The 19591-nt window shown below is 62.2% G+C and overlaps 2 protein-coding genes across 4 annotated transcripts; one reads left to right on the forward strand and one right to left on the reverse strand.

Annotated features, from left to right (window-relative positions):
- The first annotated feature begins 1258 nt into the window (after positions 1-1258).
- Positions 1259-9353, forward strand: ZNF414 (zinc finger protein 414). Of its 2 annotated transcripts, XM_068997103.1 has the most exons (9): positions 1259-1343; positions 5672-5796; positions 6140-6235; positions 6314-6421; positions 6615-6720; positions 6870-7402; positions 7760-7810; positions 8316-8471; positions 8936-9353. In XM_068997103.1, exons 2-9 carry the CDS (start codon positions 5727-5729, stop codon positions 9010-9012), a joined length of 1197 nt encoding a protein of 398 aa, XP_068853204.1. In that variant the 5' UTR covers positions 1259-1343; positions 5672-5726; the 3' UTR covers positions 9013-9353. The 2 variants fall into 2 exon arrangements, with proteins under 2 accessions (XP_068853204.1, XP_068853202.1); XM_068997101.1 differs by lacking the exon at positions 1259-1343 and having other exon boundaries at positions 5625-5796.
- A 1352-nt stretch (positions 9354-10705) lies between these two features.
- LOC138099632 (acidic leucine-rich nuclear phosphoprotein 32 family member B) lies at positions 10706-19231 on the reverse strand. Of its 2 annotated transcripts, none has more exons than XM_068997007.1 (7): positions 19083-19231; positions 16459-16608; positions 15884-16006; positions 14726-14924; positions 14324-14445; positions 14021-14075; positions 10706-12806 (listed from the first exon to the last, which is right to left on the reverse strand). In XM_068997007.1, the coding sequence occupies exons 1-7, from the start codon at positions 19134-19136 to the stop codon at positions 12718-12720; spliced, it is 792 nt and encodes a 263-aa protein (XP_068853108.1). In that variant the 5' UTR covers positions 19137-19231; the 3' UTR covers positions 10706-12717. The 2 variants fall into 2 exon arrangements, with proteins under 2 accessions (XP_068853108.1, XP_068853107.1); XM_068997006.1 differs by having other exon boundaries at positions 14324-14442; positions 19083-19218.
- Between the last annotated feature and the right edge of the window lie 360 nt (positions 19232-19591).

Here is a 19591-nt window from a genome sequence, read left to right on the forward strand (position 1 = left end):
CCACCTTAGATTTGGGGCTCCAGCGGCATTCAGGGGACCCTGTGTCCTCCAGGGTGGGGTTAACAGAGGACAGGACCCCACTGGGATGGGAAGTTCCCCATGGAATTGCAAGTTCCTCACAGCCCCATGCTGGAAATTGTGGTTGCACTCCCTCCCATGATGGGCTTTTCCAGCCCCTGCAGTCCTTGGGGTGATTTTTCCTGTTAATCACAGTTTTTCAGGAGTCCTTGCACTGCAGAGTGCAAGGGGGAGGTGTCTGGTTTTATTGTAATGAAAAACAGCGGCTTTGGAAACTCTGGGGTTTAGGAAACTCCTTCCTGCACCTTCCAGGTCCTTCCTGGGGGCTGGTGGAGCAGGAATGGGGGGCACCACCCCATCAGTGGGTGCTGTCAGTGGGAGCTGGGAGCTGGGCCAGCTCAGGCACTCCCTGGAGTGCTCCAGAGAGCTCCGGATGCTCCAAAGGGCTCCAGGGGCTCCCAGGAGTTTGGGGGTCTCTCAGGATCTTGGAGGGTCCAAGGAGCTTGGGCTGCTCCTCAGGGCCACACATGAGCTGGAGCGGTGTTCCCAGGAGTCCGGGGCATTCCCGGGAGTCCGGGGTGCTCCCAGGAACTTGGGGTGCTCAGAGGGCCCTGGGATGCTCCGAGGGTCTCCCACAGGGCTCAGGGTCTGAGCACCCCAGGATGCTCTGAAGCCCCCAGGATACTACAAAGCCCCGGGATGCTCTGAGGATCCCAAGATGCTCCAAAGCCCCCCAAAGCCTCAGGATGCTCCATGACCCTGTCCCTGGAATGTTCCAAAGCCCCTGCGGTACTCTGAAGTCTCCTTGGATGCTCCAGAGCCCCAGGACGCTCAAAAAGCCCTGGGATGCTCCAAGGCCTTCAGGATGCTCAAGCTCCCGGGATGTTCTGAGCCCCTGACATGATCCGAGACCTCCGGGATGCTCCAAAACCCCCGGGATGCTCCAAACCCCCCGGGATGCTCCAAATCCTCCGGGGTGCTTCGAGACCCCCAGGATGCTCCAAAACCCCCGGGATGCTCCAAAGCCCCCGGGATGCTCCCAAACCTCGGGATCCTCGAGCTGTCCGCAGCCGCTGGGATGCGGGGTGGGGAGAATCCCCCGGGAAAAGCAGCCGGGGGGGGGGAGGGCGGCAGCGGGGCGGGGCTGGTCCCCTCCCGAGGCCCCCGCCCGCCCTTCCGCACGTTCCTTCCTCCCCCCCGTCATCCTCCTCCTCCTCCTCTTCCTCCTCTCCCCGCTCTCGCGACAGCTCCGCACAGAAAATGGCCCCGCGGCCGCCCCGCCGCTGATGCGCGACCCGGGAGGCGCCGGCCCCGCCGCAGCCCCGGTACGGCCCGGAGGGACCGGGAGGGACCGGGAGGGTCCGGCGGGCACCGGGGGAGCCGAGGGGGGAGCGGCACCGGGGGGAGCACCGGGATCGGGGAATGGACCGGCACCGGGGGCTTTACCGGCACCGGGGATGCACCGGCGGGGGTGTACCGGCACCGGGACTGTACCGGCACCGGGGGCGGGGGTACCCCGGCACCGGGGTGTGCTGGCACCGTGGTTGTACCGGGCCAGGTGTGGACTGGCACCGGAGCTGGATCGGTACCAGGGATAAAGCAGCACGGGGGGATGTGCTGGCACCGGGGGTGCACCGGTGTCGGGGGATGGACTTGGGACCGAGAGCTGTCCTGGCACCTGGGGCTGGAGCAGCACTGGGGACAACAGCGGTACCGGAGCGGGGCCCGCGGCACCGGGGCTTTGCAGGGAGCCAGGACCTGCACCAGCCCCGGGGCTGCTGCCCACAGGGGCTTCGGGGCACGGGGCCACTGCCCATGGCGGGAGTGGCCGTGGGGGTGCTCCCGGGGCTGTCACTACCTCCAGGACTTGTAGCCATGGGTGTACGGCCCATGGGGGGCTACCAGCCCCAGAAACCGGTAGCCATGGGGGCTTCCCGTGGGGTTACCCCCTGTGGGGCAGACAGGGACAGGGAGCCCCGGGAGCCACTCGCCCTGCGTCCTGACAGGTGTGTGGCCTGTGGGAGCACCAGGACCCCCCTCACATCCCGGGATGCACCTGCCAGGATCTCCCTGTGGTTCCTCCATCCTCCCAGACCTGTGGGAGCCGCTTTGTTGCTGCCAGAGCCGGGGGCTCCTGGCCTTGGCTGTGGTGTGAACCAGCCTGGTGCTGCTGCTCGGGGTCAGCTTTGCCCAGCCTCAGGGAGGAAGCCCCACCATCCCCAGGGGGCTCCTGAAGGAAAGGAGGGGGTTTTTTCCAGCTGCAGAGCTGATGCAGCTGGGTGGATTGGCCATCCACAGGCAGGCAGGTAAAGGGGGGCACCAGGATGGTGTGGGCATGTGGGGAAATGGCAGCAGGGCTTGGAGGATACTGGGGACCCCCAGGCTTCCCCCCTGAGAGGGAAGAGGGGCCTGAGCTGAGCTGTCCCCGTGGCCACCATGGGGATGTGACAGCGAGGCCGTGCACGGGGCTCGTGTCACCCCTTTGGATGCTCACCCTGTCACTGGGTTCGGGGGGGCTCCCCGGGCTCTCCATGCGGGTTCTGAGTTGGAAGGCAGGGAGCCCACGCAGGGAGGGGCAGAGGCAGCGGCTTTACTCCAGCCCATGCTGGGGTTGGGGCACCCACCTTGCCTGGAGCATCCTCCCCCCAGCACCCCCAGCTCTCTGGGGTCTCCCTGCCATATCTGGAGGCACCAGGAGAATCCACAGGGTGTGTTTGAGTTGGGGCTGTGGATCTGAACCCCGTGGCACTGGAGGAGCTGTGCCGGTGGCACCGCCGGCGCGTCCTCCCCCGGCTGCAATCACATGAGCCCCTTGTTCAGAGCCTTTGTCTCATCTCCTGCGCCGAGGAGCCGCGTTTGGGGGGAGCCTCCTCATCCTCGGGCCTCAGAGCACTCACTGAGATGCTCAAATCGGATTATTTGTCCCATTTATCCTCCCGGGGTGGGTTGAGAAAAGTCTCGGGCTATGGATAAAGCCCCCGGATGGTTTGAGGGGGATGAGCTGTGTTAATTATTCACTGAATCAGCAGCAGAGCCTGCGCGGAGTGACCGGCAGCTGCAAACGTCCTGCCCACCCTCGCGGCTGGCAGCCCTGGAAGGGTTTTTCGGGTCCCTGTTCACTCCATGGGGGTTGGGATGAGGGAGTTTGGTGTCAGCAGCTTTTTGGGGAGGCTGAACCTGTGGCAGGAAAACCCTGGGGATAATGACAGCGACAGCGGCGGCTCCGGGCTTGGGGGTTCCAGGGCAGGTTTGCACTGGTGGTCACATCTCAGGGGCAGTCGTGTCTCTGGGGGTCACATCTCCAGGAGAGTCACATCTCGGGGGGTGTCATATTTCTAGGGGGAAGTCCTGCCTCTGGAGGAATCATGTCACCAGGGGGTCACATTTCTGGGGCAGTCACATTTCTGGGGCAGTGACATCTCTGGTGACCACAGGAGGTCACTGGGGATGGGGACAGTGGCAGGTCAGCAGCAGCTGGGTCGGGGTGTCACAGACAGTCCTGCAGGAGGAGAAGTGTTGGCCACCGTCCCATGGGAGGTGACAAATGACAGCAAGATGATCCAGGTGCCACCTGCTCTCCAAAACCCAGTCCCTGGGCACAGGGTGATGCCATGGTGCTGCCACCGTGTCCTCTGCCATGTCACCCCTGTGGAACATCGGGGCCACAAGCCCAGCGTCCATCCCACCTGCCCTCACGGGATCTGCTCAAGAGGCATTTTCCCAGCTTTTCCAAGAAAAAAACCAGCTTACAGGGCATCACTGGGATGCTGCAATGGGGAAATGGAGAGCGGCTTCTGTGATCCCAGAGGGACAGGACGGAGGTTCCAACATGCAAAGGCACTGCTGGGTTTGACCCTGGAGCACCAGGAGCTCCCTGTCCCCTGCTGCAGCGCTGCTGAGGAAGAATTTCCCGATCTCTTGGAAAAACTTCCCTGTGCTGTAGCTGAGCTCCTAGTTCCGTGGCTGGATCTGGAGGCCATCGGTGCCAAGGGTCTGCCAGGGGTCCTGAGCACAGGCTGTGCCACCCAGCTTTGGTCCAGAGTGGCATTTCCAGCAGGGAAGCAGGAATTTTTGTTCACTGCAGTCTCTGGCAGCTCCGAAGGTCCGACGGCTTCAGGGTCGGGCACCAAAACGTGGCGGTGCCACAGGGACACTGCCTGGGGCTGGGCAGACAGACACAGCCCTGCCTCGAGCTTTTCAGCATTGTCTCCCCAAAAAGAAGATTCCCAAGACCTTTTTTCCCACCAAAACCCTCATTTCTACCTGATAAACAAAGCTCCATTAAACTTTCTCTGTTTACCCCATGTCCTGCAGGAATGAAGGATGGAGATGGAGCATCCCCTCCATGCAGGGCTGAATTTCCCCTCCTGGCCCATGACCAGCCCCAGCCCTCCCCCAAATTCCCTGTTCCATGGCCAGTCCCCCTCCATGGTTGGCTGATTCCATCCCGAGGCCGCTGAGCTGAGAAAACAACAAAAAAAAGCCCCACAACCGACAGACAAAGCCGGGAGCAGCCACAGCAATAATCCCACATGGATTTTTCCCCCCCTCCCTGATTTATTTCCCACTGGGCTGTGATCCCAGCGTGCTGGGTGTTGCAGGAACAGCTGCTGGGTCCAGCTTGGCCAGGCTGAGCCCCGCTGGGCCAGACCCCCCAGAGCTAAAAGCTGGGAAAATGCCTCTGGAGCAGATGTTAATGGGAAGGATGGGGTGCCCCAGCCAGCAGAGCTGATCCCCAGGGAGATTTCCCAAGGAGTTATTGAGCTCTTGGGGAAGCATTGGCCAGTGCCCACTTCACAGCCCCAGCACTGATATTTATTACTATTGCTATTATTATAATTTTTATCATTATTATAATTATTACAATTATGATCAATTTCATCATTATCATTATCAGCATTATCATAAATATTTTTACCCTCTCATCCTTTTTATTTTATCCTTTTGTCCTTGTTTTCATCATTACTTATGATTTATTAGCATTATTATCACCATTATGATCATCATTTTCTCTCTCACTCCAACATTAAGACGCTACAGAGAAGTCTCCCAAACTGAGGGGGTTTTCCAGATGGTTTTCACTGGGAATTAGAGTTTGGCTTATCCATGTGGGAGCCTCGTGCCAAGGTGTGGTGAGGCCAAGCCGATGTCATTTTGGGCAGGAGCTGTCCCCACATGCCCATCACCAACTCCCAGTCACTCAGTGGGACCTGCTGCTCCTCCTGGCTGGAAAACCCTCTGGAATTTTGAGGGGAGCCCCCCCAGCCTTGGGAGCAGGAGGCTGGAACAGCTCTGGCAGTCCCTGTTTTGGCTGTGCCTTGGAGGGGATCCTGCACTTTGGGGCGATTTTTGGCTACAGATGCTGTGGGCTGGACATGAGCAGGATCCTGGTGACACCTGTGGGGACATTTGGGGGCTTTGGGGACACCCCGGGGCCGGAGAGGCAGGAAGGGACAGTGCCAGCTCTGGGTTCAAAGCCCCTGTGAAGCCAGGATCTCCTACGGGCTCGGCCCTGGGTGGGAGGGTCGGTCCCACGGCCATGGGACACCGAGGAGGAGGAAAAAGAGGGAGAGGAGGAGGAGAAGGAGCAGGAGGAGGGAGTCACCATGGTCCCGGGCTGGGATCTGACCTCCCTCCCCTGCTCCCGGTGCAGCATCGCCGGGAGGAGCCGCCGTGTCCCTGTGCCCGTGCCCAGCTCCGGCCAAGCCATGAAGACGGAGAAAGACGAGGCTTTGGCCACCTTCTCCCTGCGGGGGAAATTCGGCACAGAGGGGGCAGGTGAGTGCCCTCAGGGGTGGTGAGAGGAGTCAGGGAGGAGCAGGGGGGACGCCTTTGTCCTAGGAGGTCCCTTTGGCCGAATCCCACCCCATGGGGATGTGCCCAGCTGTGCCAGGATGTGCCTGGGTGTGCAGGTGGCATCACCCAGCATGTTCCAGGCACCATCAGGCTTCACCCTCCCACCTCAGCTTTTCCTAGAGCAAAGCCCCTCCCAGCTCTCACACCCTGGAGGGCTCCAGCCCTCTCCAGCCAGACCCCCCCGGCCCCGTTCCGCTGTTTTTAAGGGATGGAGAGGGCAGAGGGGTGGTTTGGCAGGGCTGAGCCTCACACCCTCTCCCCGCAGGCTGCAGTGCCCCAGGCCTGCCCAGTGCCCCGATGCCGGGGAGCGCAGGGACCCCGGCCCCGGAGCTGCGGCCGCTGAAGCGCAGACCCGTCCCAGGTGAGCCCAGCCCCGCCCCGGGGAGGGGACAGCGACAGCCGGGGCACGGACGAGCCCGACGGATCTGTGTCCTTGCAGGGAAACACTACCAGTGCTCGAGCTACGGCTGCAAACTGGCCTTCCCCAGCATGCAGGAGCTGATGGACCACCTGAAGGTCCACTACAGACCCACGCAGTCCCTCGAGGGTAAGGCCAGGACACCCCACGTGCCCTTTTTTTGGGTGGGAGGGAGCAGAGCAGGGCTCAGAGCTGTGGCAGGGCCCGTGGTGGTGCTCCAGGAGATGGGAGTGGGGGGAACGTGGGAGGTGCTGGGGACCCAGCAGTGGGGCTGTGCCAAGCTGGGCTGGTGCTGAACGTCTCTCTAAATTTCTCTGCTCAGGCAAAACCTTCCACTGCCCCACCCTGGGCTGCACCGAGACCTTCCCCAGCATGCAGGACCTAATGGCCCACATGAAGGTGCACTACAAGCCAAACCGCTACTTCAAGTGAGTCCCGCTGCTCCCTGTCCCCATCCCGTCCCCTCTGGGGACACCTGGCAGCTCCCGGGCATCCCCGAGCCCCCCTTGCAGCGGGCTGGGCTGGGGGCGATGCCGAGGGGAGCGTCAGCACTGACGGTGCCTTCCCGACCGCCCAGGTGTGAGAACTGCCTGCTGCGCTTCCGGACACACCGCTCGCTCTTCAAGCACCTGCACGTCTGCTCCGACAGCACCAGCGGCCCCGCGCCGCCCCCCAGGGCCGACAGGCCCGTCCTGCCCCCCGCTACCTCTGCCCCGGAGAAGGAGCCCCCGGCCAAGCCACCCGAGGGGCTGCCCAAGCTCCCGAGCGCTCTCCGGCCCCTGGAGAAAGAAGCCATCGTGGCGGGCGCGGACACTGCCCCGGCGGCGCTGCCCACGGGGCTGCCCGAGCTGCCCGGCTCGCTGGAGCCGCTGCCGCTGGTGTCACCGGCCCCCCACCCCTTCCCGCTGCTGGAGCCCGGCCTGTTCGGGCCGTCGTCCTTGACTCGGTTCTCGGGGCCACCCCCGTCCTCGGTGCCGGGGCCGTTCCTGTCCTACGTGCCCCCCTCGCCCTACGGCCTGGCGCAGCCCCCGGCTCAGCACCGCCTGCGGCCCTTCCTGCCGGGCCATGGCCCCCCCAGCGTCTCCAACGCCGTCTGGAAGAAAAGCCAAGGTGAGCGCACAGAGCCGTGCGGGACAAACCTTCTTCTGCTCCCACCTTGACCAGCAGCAGCTCCCGAGGAGGACCCGCCGCCACCCAGCCGAGGATCCGGCCCCCTCCTCCCCCTCCATCCCAAAAGCCCCCCCCACAAAGCCCCGTGCCACCTGTGCCAGCCCCTCTGTGATGTTCGATTGGGCAAAGCACCGGCGACCGCCGAAAAAAAACGCCTCCAAATTCTCCCGGCCCTGCTGCTCCCCGGCGTGCTGGGGGTGCGAGGCGGGGGGGCCGGGCCAGGCCTGCCCTCCCACGTGTCCCCCCCCAGGGAGGGGAAGACCTAATGCTTGTCTTGCCCCTCGATTCCCTCCGCAGGTGTGAGTGTCAGCCCACTCCTCCCATGCTTTGGCTCAGGAGTGACTCCAGGTTAGTTTGGCACCTACTGGGTGGGGGCTGCTTTCTGTCACGGGGGGGTTTGGGGGGCGGCGGGGGGGGCCACAGGGGACGGGAGAGGCCCCAGGGGCACTGCGGTGCTCCCCGGGGAGCAGAGGGGGAGGGAGGGCTCCCTCCTTTTCGGGAGCCCCGCGGAGAGGGGATGCGGCCCAGGTGGGCTCGGAGGCAGGGGGGTTCCGGCTGCACCCCCCCCAAAACCCCCCAGGCTGGCCCCGAGGGCAGAAGCAGCAGGAGGAGGAGCAGCAGCAGCAGCAGCTGCCCGGGCTCCAGTGCCCCCAGTATGAGCCCAGGCTGGACCCCTGGCTCCCTGCTCCCAGAGTCGGGGTCCTTCCCTTGGGAAGGGAACCCCTGAGCGTGTGGGGCTCGGAGCGGGGGGGGGCTCCAGCCCCCGTAGCCCCGCGGCACCAGCCGGCTCCGGGCGATCCCGGCGGTGATCCCGGGGCGATCCCTGTGCTTCCCTGCCCGCCCGTCCTTGCAGGGCACTCCTCCAACAGCCGCATCGTGTGGGAGCACACGCGGGGCCGCTACAGCTGCACGCAGTGCCCCTTCTCCACCGCCTCCCGCGACGAGATGACCCTGCACACCGAGGACCACCGCAAGAACCCCCCGCCCGGGCGCCTGGAGGCCGAGATGGGTACGGGAGGGACCCGTGGGGACCGCCCCGGCTGCTGGGATGTCACGGGGATGGGCTCCCTGCCCCGCTGGGATAAGGCACATCCCGCTCGCTCTGGCCAGACTCCAGTCCCTGGTTCCCCAGCCTGCAGCAGTGCCCTGGAAGGGTTTGTGTGCCCTCCCTGTGGCCCCAGTCCCTGCAATGTCCTGGGCGGTGTCTGTGTACCCTCCCTGTGCCCCCCAGCCTGTGCAGTACCCTGGGGGTCTGTGTGCCCTTCAGTGCCCTCCCGGTGCCCCCCGGCCCCTGCTGTGCCCTGGAGGGGTCCATGTGCCTTGCCCTCCCTGTGTCCCCAGCCCCTGCTGTGCCCTGGGGGTGTCTGTGTCCCCTCCCAGTGCTCTCCCTGTGCCCCCCAGTCCCTGTGATGCCCCCGGGGGTCCATGTGCCCCTCCCCGACGTGCTGACAGTTCTCTCCCCTCTCCCTGCAGATTTCGGGGTGGGCCTAGCTCCGTTCCACGCCAAGCTGCCGCCGGAGATGGAGAACTCCCTGTACTCTCAGCTTTGATGCCCTCGGCTCCCACGGGACTCTCCTGCGCCTCCCATCCCTCCCCTGAGCCGGGCAGGGGGCACAGCACAGCCCCTGCCACCGTGCTGGGACAGGGACCCCTCCCTGGGGACAGGAGCACCCCCAGCCCAGCCCGCGGTGCCACAGGGGCGGATGTTTGCCCCGGAGTTTCTCCCCTTCCTTTTTATTTTCGGAAACTCTCCAGCACCCGGAACCCCTGCATCTCCCTCCCCTAAAGGTTCTGTTGCTTCAGCCCCGGGGGCTCTGGGAGGAGCCCGGTAGGTTGTCAGGGGTTAGTGGACTTCTCTGGAATGAGATCTCGGAATAATAAATGGGAATTGTACAGGAGTGGCGGCCGGGAGAGGCTCTGTCAGTCCCGTGAGGACTGGGGGTGATGGGGGAGCGGGGCTGGCACTACGGAGCCCCCCCAAAACCAAAGGAGGGGACATGGGGAGTGCAGGGGGGTGTGACCCTCTGCTCCCGGGCTGGCCCTGCCAGGGGCTGCTTTGGGGAAGGAGAAAGGGAAGTGTTTGGGGGAGGGGAAGGTCTGAGGAAGGGGAAGGGACGCTCCCTCCTCCCCCTGCCAGCACATCCCAGAGCATGCAGGGCTCCTGAGCAGCAGGGCTGGAGCCTCTGCCAGCTGCAGCCCAGCACCCAAAGCAGGGTGGGACCCCAGCCCGCAGTGCCTGTCCCAGCCCTGCCGCAGGCAGAGGTGCCCGAAGAGGGCATGGAATGGCACGGGAGAGCCCTTGGGAGGGGCAGGGCCCCTGGTGCCCAGCCCGGGGGGGGCTGCACCCCCTGCACCCCCCGTGGGAGCACCCTGGGGCTGCCCAAGTCCCGCTCTGCCGGTCCCAGCCCAGCGGGGTGAAAAGTTTGCTGCAAACTGGTTTGAGGGGAAGCGTGCTGGGACGTGCTGGTGCCTACGCCAGCGCTGGCTGGGAGCGAGGGATGGGAGCGATGGGAGCAATGGGAGCAATGGGAGCACCGGTACCCCCTGCCCTGCTGCTGCCAGCCCCGGGCGGGGACACAAACACCGGCATGGGGCTCAGAAAGGCCCAGTGGCCACCTAGGCGGGGTGGGCACCCCTCCCTCCCTCTGCCATCCCCTCCCTCCCGCTGCCATCCCTGCCCAGGGCGAGCAGCACCCCGGGATGCCCCGGCTCGCTCCTGCGGCCCCCCCTGAGCTGGGACCGTGCCCTCCCCAGTCCAGCCCGGTCCCCTCGGGCCCTGAGCAGGGGGACGGACACCCTGAAGTGTCCCTGAGCTGCTGAGACCAGACAGAGTGCCAGCTCATCACAGAGCCAGCACGGGGTCACAGAACCCCCTAAGGGGGGCAGGGGGCCCAGCTCAGCCCCCATCCCCAGCTGGCACAGCCCCGGCCCCCAGCCCACTGAACACTCACCTGGTGAACGCCCACCCCGAAAGGCAGGAGGGAGACCCTTCCCAAGCTGTGCCTGACCCTGGAACCGGTTCCAGCCACCTCCAAGGGCAGCACTGGCCCCTGAGGGCCCTGCAGACCCCACCCCACAGCAGAGCCCCCACTCCGTCCCCCCCAGCCCAGGCTGAGCCAAACCCAGCCCTCCCGGTGACAGCCCCTTCTCCCAGGAGAGACCCGAACCTGCCCCAAGCTCCCACTCAGAGCATTCCTGGCTGTTCCCAAGGCAGAGGCAGCCAAGCTAAGCTCCATTGCAATGGATTTTTAAAAACTGAAGTCTTTATTAAAATTTTATCCAAATTTTGTAACAAAAGATACAAAAGGGCTGGAGATCCTTATTTCTGGGACTAGTCTGACCAATCAAAACCTGACAGTTACTAGGCTAATATAAAATCCATACAATCTGCTAAAAATGCAGGGAAAAAAAATTAGAAGTAACTGCTGCTCTGACATTTCTTTTTTTTTTTTAAAAATTCCTTAAACATTTATAAGTTACTCAGTTTTGCATTTTACAGGATTAGTTCTTCTCCGAATGGTCACAGCGACTGTACAATGCAAGAGACACCAGCGAGAACGAAGCGACGGGAACGGGGCTGTGCTGCAAACACACCCCACAAACCCCGGGAACGAGGCTGTGCTGCAAAACACACCCCACAAACCCCGGGAACGGGAACGGGGCTGTGCTGCAAAACACACCCCACAAACCCCGGGAACGAGGCTGTGCTGCAAAACACACCCCACAAACCCCGGGAACGGGGCTGTGCTGCAAAACACACCCCACAAACCCCGGGAACGGGGCTGTGCTGCAAACACACCCCACAAACCCCGGGAACGGGAACGGGGCTGTGCTGCAAACACACCCCACAAACCCCGGGAACGGGAACGGGGCTGTGCTGCAAACACACCCCACAAACCCCGGGAATGGGGCTGTGCTGCAAACACAGCCCGAACCCCCCTCGGAGGGCAGGGCTGGAGCCTCGGGGGCCCGCAGAGCGCCCGGAGCACCCAGCGGGAATGCCACAAAGTGCCAGTGCTTGTCTGCACCCCTGGGGTGTCCCCATCCCCCCCGCCCCGGGGTCATTCTCCCAAGGGATGTGCTGGCCGGACACCTCTGGGGTGAGGGAAGGTGGGAATGGGGTTGGGAATGCTGCACCTGGCTGGATTCCCCAAATCCTCCCTGCAGCCACCTCGGGGTGGCATCAGCAGCACCCCCGCAGCAGGGACACGAGGGGGGAGCTGGATTTCTGCTCCGTGCTGGGAAAGGAGGAGGAGGAGGATGCCCAGGCCAGGCTGGCACCGAGGGCCTGTGCAGAGGTGGCACTGGCTGGCAGAAGGACCCTGAGAATTTACAGGCTAACACGGTCTGCAGGAGCATCACAGTGATCGTGGCTGAGCGGGGCTGTGCAGTGTGACACGGATGGAGGAGCAGTATCCCCACACCTGCGTTCCCTATCCCTTCCCAAAGGTGCTGCAGGGGTACCGGGAGCCTCCCCGCAGCACAGACACGGCCACGAAATCCCCACTCGCTCAGGACAGCCCAAGGGATGGGTTTCAGGCAGCCACTGGGAAAAATGTTCCAGTTTATAACAAAAATAGGAAAGCAAGTGCAGGGCTACTGCAAGGTGCATCGCAGAGGGACCAGGTCATGCAAGCAGCCCCCTCCCTCCCTTCCTCCCCCCAAAACCCCAGGCACCCCCCATCCCCAGCACTAAAAGCATCTTCAAGCATGTCCAGAGATCACATCACCATGATTTCAGAGCTGAGACACCCTCAGGGATCGTTCCGAGTCCACGCAGATGAACCAGATTTTGCACCCGAGATGGCTCAAAAAGCGTCTTCAGAGCCCTGGGCTGAGGGCACGAGGGTGGCAAAGGCCTTCTGTGCTGGCAAGGTGCGAGCTGGAGCTCTGGGTCCAGTGTGGCACAGCTGATTTCGGACACAAAGATACCCTAAGGAGGAGATTTTTTTTTTTTTTTTTTTTCTCTTTTTTGTGATTTTTTTTTTTTTTTGCAAGCTGCTGCACAAACCACCGAACGGAGAAGCCTTTGGTCATGAGATACTTGTGAGAAAGAAGTGAGCCTTGTATGGAAGATTCCCCTGAATGCCTACAGTATTCTAAATCTTAAAAAAATATATTGTGGACGCTGCAGCCATACAAAGGGGGAGGAGCAGGAGGAGTGGGAGACGGGGATTTACAGTCTCACACAGACACAACGGGGAGGTTTAAGACAAGCACAGTCAGAGTCTGTAAAACTGATTGGCTCGCTGGGATCAGTCATCCTCATCGTCCTCTTCATCCTCTGCATCTTCCTCTCCTTCATCCTCTAGACTTCGTTTTCTCTTCTCCCCACACGGATGGTCTGCAAAGAGAGGGGAGGATTCACCCTTCAGCCCAGCCCGGGGAGCAGCAGCTGAGCTGTGGAGCTGGGAGCAAGCATGGGGCAGACTGGCACCATCTGGGAGCAGATCCACCCTGCCCTGCTCCTCGTGGAAAAGCCTGGGCTGGCAGGAGACACCAAAACTTTCCATGCCCTACAAGCATCCTGCATTTCAACAGCTGAAAAGGGGAGGTATTTGTTGAGCACCCTCAAAAACGCAGCATCTGCAGAATTCAGGCACTCCTGACCAAGCTCATGGCCCCTCTGCTGACACTGCTGAGGCCTCAAACCCTGGGGACAGTTTTGGGCCCCTCACAAAAAGGACATGGAGGGGCTGGAGCGTGTCCAGAGAAGGGAAAAAAGCTGGGGAAGGGTCTGGAGCCCCAGGAGTGGCTGAGGGAGCTGGGAAAGGGGCTCAGCCTGGAGCAAAGGAGGCTCAGGGGGGACCCTGGGGCTCTGCACAACTCCCTGACAGGAGGGGGCAGCCGGGGGGGCTCAGTGTTGTCCCAGGTGACGAGTGACAGGACAAGAGGAAACGGCCTCAAGTTGCTCCAGGGTGGGTTTAGGTTGGATATTGGGAAAAATCCCTTCAAGGACAAGGTGGTCAGGCACTGGCACAGGCTGCCCAGGGCAGTGCTGGAGTCACCATCCCTAGAAGTGTTCAAAAACGTGTGGCTGTGGCACTTGGGGACAGGGCTTAGTGGTGAACGTGGTGGTGTTGGACTCAGAGGGATTTCCCAACCTTAAATCTTCATCCAAGATTGTTTGAATTCACTCCAGCCACAAGACTCTGTTAATACTTGTCTGGGTGTTCATGTCTGTCACAACCAGAGGAGTCTGGCCCCAAGCTCAGGTCTAAGCTGGGGAGATGAGAACGTGTCCCCAAGAGATTCCCTCACTCACTCCTGAGACAGAACCCTGCTCCTGCATGGCCCATCAGTTCCCAGAGCTGCTTTTCTAAGCCACTGACCTCTCACATGTCCCAGAATTATCCAACATGGCTGGAATTTGGAGGTCTTGAAGCCCCTCTCCCCTCCCTGTGTGACCCCTGATGATGACACTGCTCGGTCCCAGCTTGGGCAGAAAAGCTGCAGCAACACCAGCCCTGCCCTGAGGCTGGGGAAGCTCCATAAACATCAAATATTTGACTGTTGAGGTAGCTCTGCAAGAAATCGGTTTGTTAGGACTCAACTCACCCTCTTCAGCTTCATCTTCTTCATCCTCCTCACCATCTTCCTCCTCATCTTCCTCCTGGAGTTCAAACAAGAGGCTTTGTTGCAAGAACCACAATTCCCTGAGCAGTAATCCCAGTCTTCCTTCCCTTCTCCCACCCCGCTGAAGCCTCAGGGTGGCAGGAGAAGCTGTTGGTTCTCCAAGAGCTCCTCACATCCCCACGGACAGGGCTGCAAACTCCTCAGATCTGCCCCCAGAGAGGCTCCTGTGGGTCACCAGACAAGGGACAAATGCATGACCTGGTGCTGAACCAGTGACAGCCTCACCTCATCATCCACTCCATCCTCCTCCTCTTCACCTTCCAGATCATCGTCTTCATCTTCCTCGTCATCAATGACTTCTTCATCCAAATCGTCTTCCTCCTCATCATCCTCCTCCTCCTCACCTTCTACCAAAAGGGGGAGGGAGGGAAGTGCCCCAGTTCCCAAATCCAGATACCCCTCACCCCTCGGTGCTGTGTGAGCAGCAGGCAGGGCTCACAGAGCATGAGGAGGGACAGCACCAAGCCCTGTCACCTCCCAGGCAAGTGCCATCCCTCCCCAGCCCTATGGAGAAGGGGGTGGGGGCACCCACACAGCCCCTATTCCAGTGCCAATGCCCATTTACACCCAGAAGTGGGAAAGGGGTGGTTCCCCAGCAGGAAAACCAGGAGGAGAGAAAATCCTCACCTTCCCCGTTCTCATAGTCATCTTCCAGTGCATCCCCATCTGCTTCGGGGTCTGAGTCAGGGGCTTCCTGCTCGTCAGCATCGAAGCCATCCAGGTAGGTGAGCTGGGGCAGGAGGGCGAACACGCTCTCCCGGTAGTTGATGAGCATCGTCACCTCGCAGTTGAATAGATCCAGGCTGTGGAGGTTTGGCAACTTTTTCTGCAAAAAATCAGTTTATTAGGGTTATTTACAGCACTGTCTGAAGATCAGGCAGCCGAGGCTGGGTGGCTGGGGCACTGCTCAGGGCCAGCACTGAAGTGGCTCTGCCCCACGTGCTCCTTGGATGGAGAGGAGTCACTGCCCCTGCTCACTGCGAGCACTGGAAATTTCTGTGCAGCTCCTCTGTCCTGGCTTCCCCTTCTGGAACAAACTCTCTGTGTATTTGCAAATCTTTCTCTTTCTTCTGAACAGGCCCGGAAAGCTCAGGAGTCGCTGAGCTGGGCTTATCCTGCCCAAAATATCAGGCAGAACACCAAGGCAGAGCTCAGGGAGAGCTGCAGCCCGGGTGCCCTTGGCACAGCCCATCACACCGGGCACCACGCCAAGGAAAGGAGGAGCAAAACAATCCCAAATTCCTTCTGGAGAGAATGGATGGATGAAACAGCCAACGAGACAAATGCCCTGAGTCAGACCTTCCAGGTGTCCCTCACAGCAAGAGCCTTCCTGGGGCAGCTCAGACGGAGCCTCAGAGGCCTTTTCCAACCTCCCTGATCCTGTGGCTCTGGGAATGGGGCCCTGCAGTGCTGTGACAGCAGAATCTTTGGGCTGATGTGACAGATGCCCTCACTGGTGTCCAGTTACCTCATTCCATGACACCCCAGGTGCCACCTACCTCCAGCTGCCTCCGACCCTTTCCCGGTCCCTTCTCAGATGGGCACTGAGCATCCACAGTTTTACTCATCCAGCCCCATTTCACGCTTCTTTTAGCAACTGGCTGCTGCTTTTCCAGACTGAGGAGCCATTAACTACTGGCCAAGCCTCAAACTGGGATCAAATCTGTTCCCATAAGAACCACGAAGTGCTGTTGGAACAGTTACCAAGACGTTGGATTCCTGCTGCACAGACCCATTCCCCAAAGGAAACGCCATCCCTGGGATTCCAGCACAGCCTCCACTCACCAAGGGCTCCAGGGTGTTGATGTCTTTGATCTTGTTGCCGCTTAGATTCAAGTGTGTCAGGTTGGGAGTTTTCTCTGCTAGAACTTCAAGGCCACCAGAAATCCTATTATCACTCAGCTCCAGCTGAAGGGAGGGAATATCACATGGTCACCAAGTATTTCAGCTCGTGATGCAGGGAAGGAAATTGCCCGGAGAACCTGGCTACAGTGGGCACCCAAATTCCAGGACACAGAACAACAGGTCAAGTTTTCCCTTCAAACCCCTTTCCCGCAGGGACACAGCCCTGCCAGCCACCCCCATGCTCATCAGTGCTCCAAAATCCAAAATATTGGTGATGTCACGAAGCTTCTGCCAGCAGCACAAGAGCAAAAGCAGGAGAGGAAGGGCACTAAACACCTGAAGAGCTCAGAAGGGTTTGGTTGCACGCTAAAACCGACCCCTCTCACTTGCTCAGAGAGAGAGGAAAGAGCAAAATTGTCAACGGCCTTTTTCTGGCAAATACAGGAAAAGCAGCAGCCACCAGGGGCAGCACAAGGACCAGGGCTGCCGGGGATGGCACCAGAGCCCTGCCTCACCTTCCGGAGCTTGTTGAGCTTGGGGAGGTTGGACACGGACAGCAAGTTGATGTTGATCATGCTGAGGAACTCCAGGTTCTCAAAGTCTGAGGAGAGACCGACCACCTTGCCATCCTCTGAGCGGCAGTTGTCCAGCACCAGCTCCTTCACCTGCACAGAGACACCACAGCTGTCACCACGCCTGCCACAGTGACACTCTCAAGGTGACATCACCGACACATCCAGAGCGCGGCTGCGCCTCGAGTTCCTCCTCACTCAAATTTAAGACCTTAAGGCCAAATAACTTTTGGTGGCAGTCCCTCAGTGTGGTTGGGGTTTCACCCTTTAAGCACAAGCCACCAACACACTCCTGCTGTCCCCACCAAGGTCCCCATCCTGCAGGAAGCAGCAGGCAGGGGTTTGGAACCACGAGGTCACATCGCCACGCTCCGCACACACAAGGCATCAATAAAGCTTTCAGAGTCACGCTCCAGGCTCTGCTAACGAGAGGCCAAACGAGGTCAGCTGGGTTTGTCCCCTTCCACTTTGTCCCCCACACCACTGGGGTGCCGGAAAACCCATCCCCAGAAGATTGGCCTCCCTGTGACAGTGTCCAGTGAAGTGACACGGGGGCCTGGGCAGGCCTCAGCACACGAGCTCAACCTCAGGCTGGTGACACAGGACCACTGATGGCATCAAACATCGTACCCAGCACGGATTCCACACACAGGAACCTTCACTAGCCAGGAATTCAGCACAGGAATCAGGACCACAAAGCACCAACACAGAACTGCTCCCCCCAAACACCTGGGGGGAAACATCTCCGTCCCTCCCAGGCCCCCGACACAGCCTTGGCTCTCCCAAGCCACTTCCAAACCCTGCTTTCACCCCACACATTCTTGACAGCAAGATGCAAAAATGAGCCTTGGCCAGAAGGCTCGTGGCGCTCTCCAAATTCCTCCTTCGCAGCGCTCCCATTTTACCTCTCCTGCTCACATCAGCCAACTGTTAGGGAGTCATTTTAAAACCACCCTGCCTTCCCAGCGGGAGAGTCTGGGGGCTGCTGTGCCATCTTTGCCACCTTCACAGCACAAGCTCTGAATGAATTATCGCTTCAAACTCCTCCAGTGGCATCGCTGCTCGGGGCTCTGAGTCAAGGCTCTGCCAGAAGTTTTGGAGCCGAGTGTGTTTTGCTCCCAACACCTCAGAAAAGGCTCCAACCAAGCAGACACTGCCACCGTGGCGGATGTGAAGGTGGTAAAGGCCAGACCTGGGTGGCTGCTGCTGTGCTGTGTGGGCACAGAGGTGAGCCTGAACTCCACCAGGTTATCATGGAATCCTGGAAAGGTTTGGGTTGGAAGGAACCTCAAAGCCCATCCAGTGCCACCCCTGCCCTGGGCAGGGACACCTCCCACTGTCCCAGGCTGCTCCAAGCCCCGTCCAACCTGGCCTTGGGCACTGCCAGGGATCCAGGGGCAGCCACAGCTGCTCTGGACACCCTGTGCCAGGGCCTCCCTGGAGCAATGAACTAACCCAGCCAAGCTCAGCTTTGCCCCAGACCGGGCCCTTTCTGATGGCCCAGGACACGCTGCAGTCACACAGAGCAGGTCCTGGGACAGCCAGGGACACCCAGGCCTGACCCCGCTGGCTCTGCAATTCCTGGCGTCACTCCACGGGGACCAGGCGCTCGCAGCTCCTCCTGCCCAGCCGCTCTGGTCCTGCAAATCCCCTCGCCATGCACGAAGCCGCTTTAATCTCCACCCAAAGCCCCGCTCACCACTCGTTCCCACCGTGCTCGGGGGCCACGGCCCGCAGCTGCCACGACACCGAGTGTCCCCGGGGCCAGGGAGGGACCGGCCACGGCCCAGCGGGGCGGCCCGGGATGGGGAGAGCCGGGGAAAGGGAGATCCAGGGAAAGGGAGCGGGGAGATCCAGGGAAAGGGAAGCGGGGAGATCCAGAGAAAAAGGAGCGGGGAGACCCAAGCAAGGGGAAAATCCAGGGAAGGGGCGGCCGGGGGAAGGGAAGATCTGGGGTAAGGGAAGACGCGCGGAAGGGGAGACCCGGGGATGAGGCGGCCCCGGAGTGGGCGCGCAGCGCTGGGCCCGGCCCCGCGGCCGCCAGCAGAGGGGAACGGGCGGCCCCAGCGGCACCTTAAAGGCTCATCCCCGCAGCCGCTGCCCCCTTCCCGGGGCGGGGGGACCCGCGGGAGCCGCTCCGGCCCGGCCGGGCCCCGCTAACATGGCCGAGCCGCCATGGCCGCGCGGGGCCGCCCCGGGCCGGGCCCGCTGACTCCGGCGCGGCGGGGCCCGGCCCGGCCCGGCCCGCTCGCTCCCCGCTGCCCCCCGCGCCCCTCCGCGGGCCGGGCCGGGCCGGGCGGGTCGGGTCCCCTCACAGCCTCCAGCGCGGCCCCGGGGCGGGCGGGCCCCGCCGCGCACGTGCGCGCCGCCATGCCGGGGCTGCGGGCCGGGCGGGAGCGCTCCCGCCGCCGCGCTCCGCGCCCGCCACAACCTCCCCATCCCCGCGCCGCCAAACCCGCCCGGTCCCCGCCGTGCGGGACCCCCGCGGGCCGCTCTCCCACCCACGGCCACCCCCTCCCCCCTCCCCGCAGCACGTGCCGCCCGCCCGCTCCCCGCCGCCGCCGCACCTCGCTCGGCTTCTTGTTGCGCAGCTCCAGCGTCAAGCGCTTCTCCATCTCCATGCTCCCGCCGCTCCGCCGCCGCGCCGAGCCCGAGCCGCGCTGCGCTCCCGGTGCCGCTCCCGGTGCCGCCGCCGCTCCCGGCCCCGCCGCGCTCCCGCCCCCGCCCGCGCGCGCCGCCGCCGCCCGGGCAGGAAGAGGCGCCAACGGCAACAAAGGCGGCGCGCGGCAGCGCCCCCTGGCGGCACCGCCCCGCCCCGCCCCGGCACCGCCCGCGGCCGCGGGTTCGAGTCCCGGCGCCGCCGCCCTCCCAGCGCGGGGCTCCCACCGGCGGCGCCGCCTTCCGCAGGCACGGTCCCGTCCCCAGGCACCGCGTTCCCATCCCCAGGCACCGTGTTCCCATCCCCAGGCACCGCGTTCCCATCCCCAGGCACCGTGTTTCTATCCCCAGGCACCGTATTCCCGTCCCCAGACACCGTGTTCCCGTCCCCAGACACCGTATTCCCGTCCCCAGACAC

The sequence above is a fragment of the Aphelocoma coerulescens genome, chromosome 28 (genome assembly GCF_041296385.1).
Source record: "Aphelocoma coerulescens isolate FSJ_1873_10779 chromosome 28, UR_Acoe_1.0, whole genome shotgun sequence".
In the NCBI taxonomy this organism is placed as follows: domain Eukaryota; kingdom Metazoa; phylum Chordata; class Aves; order Passeriformes; family Corvidae; genus Aphelocoma; species Aphelocoma coerulescens.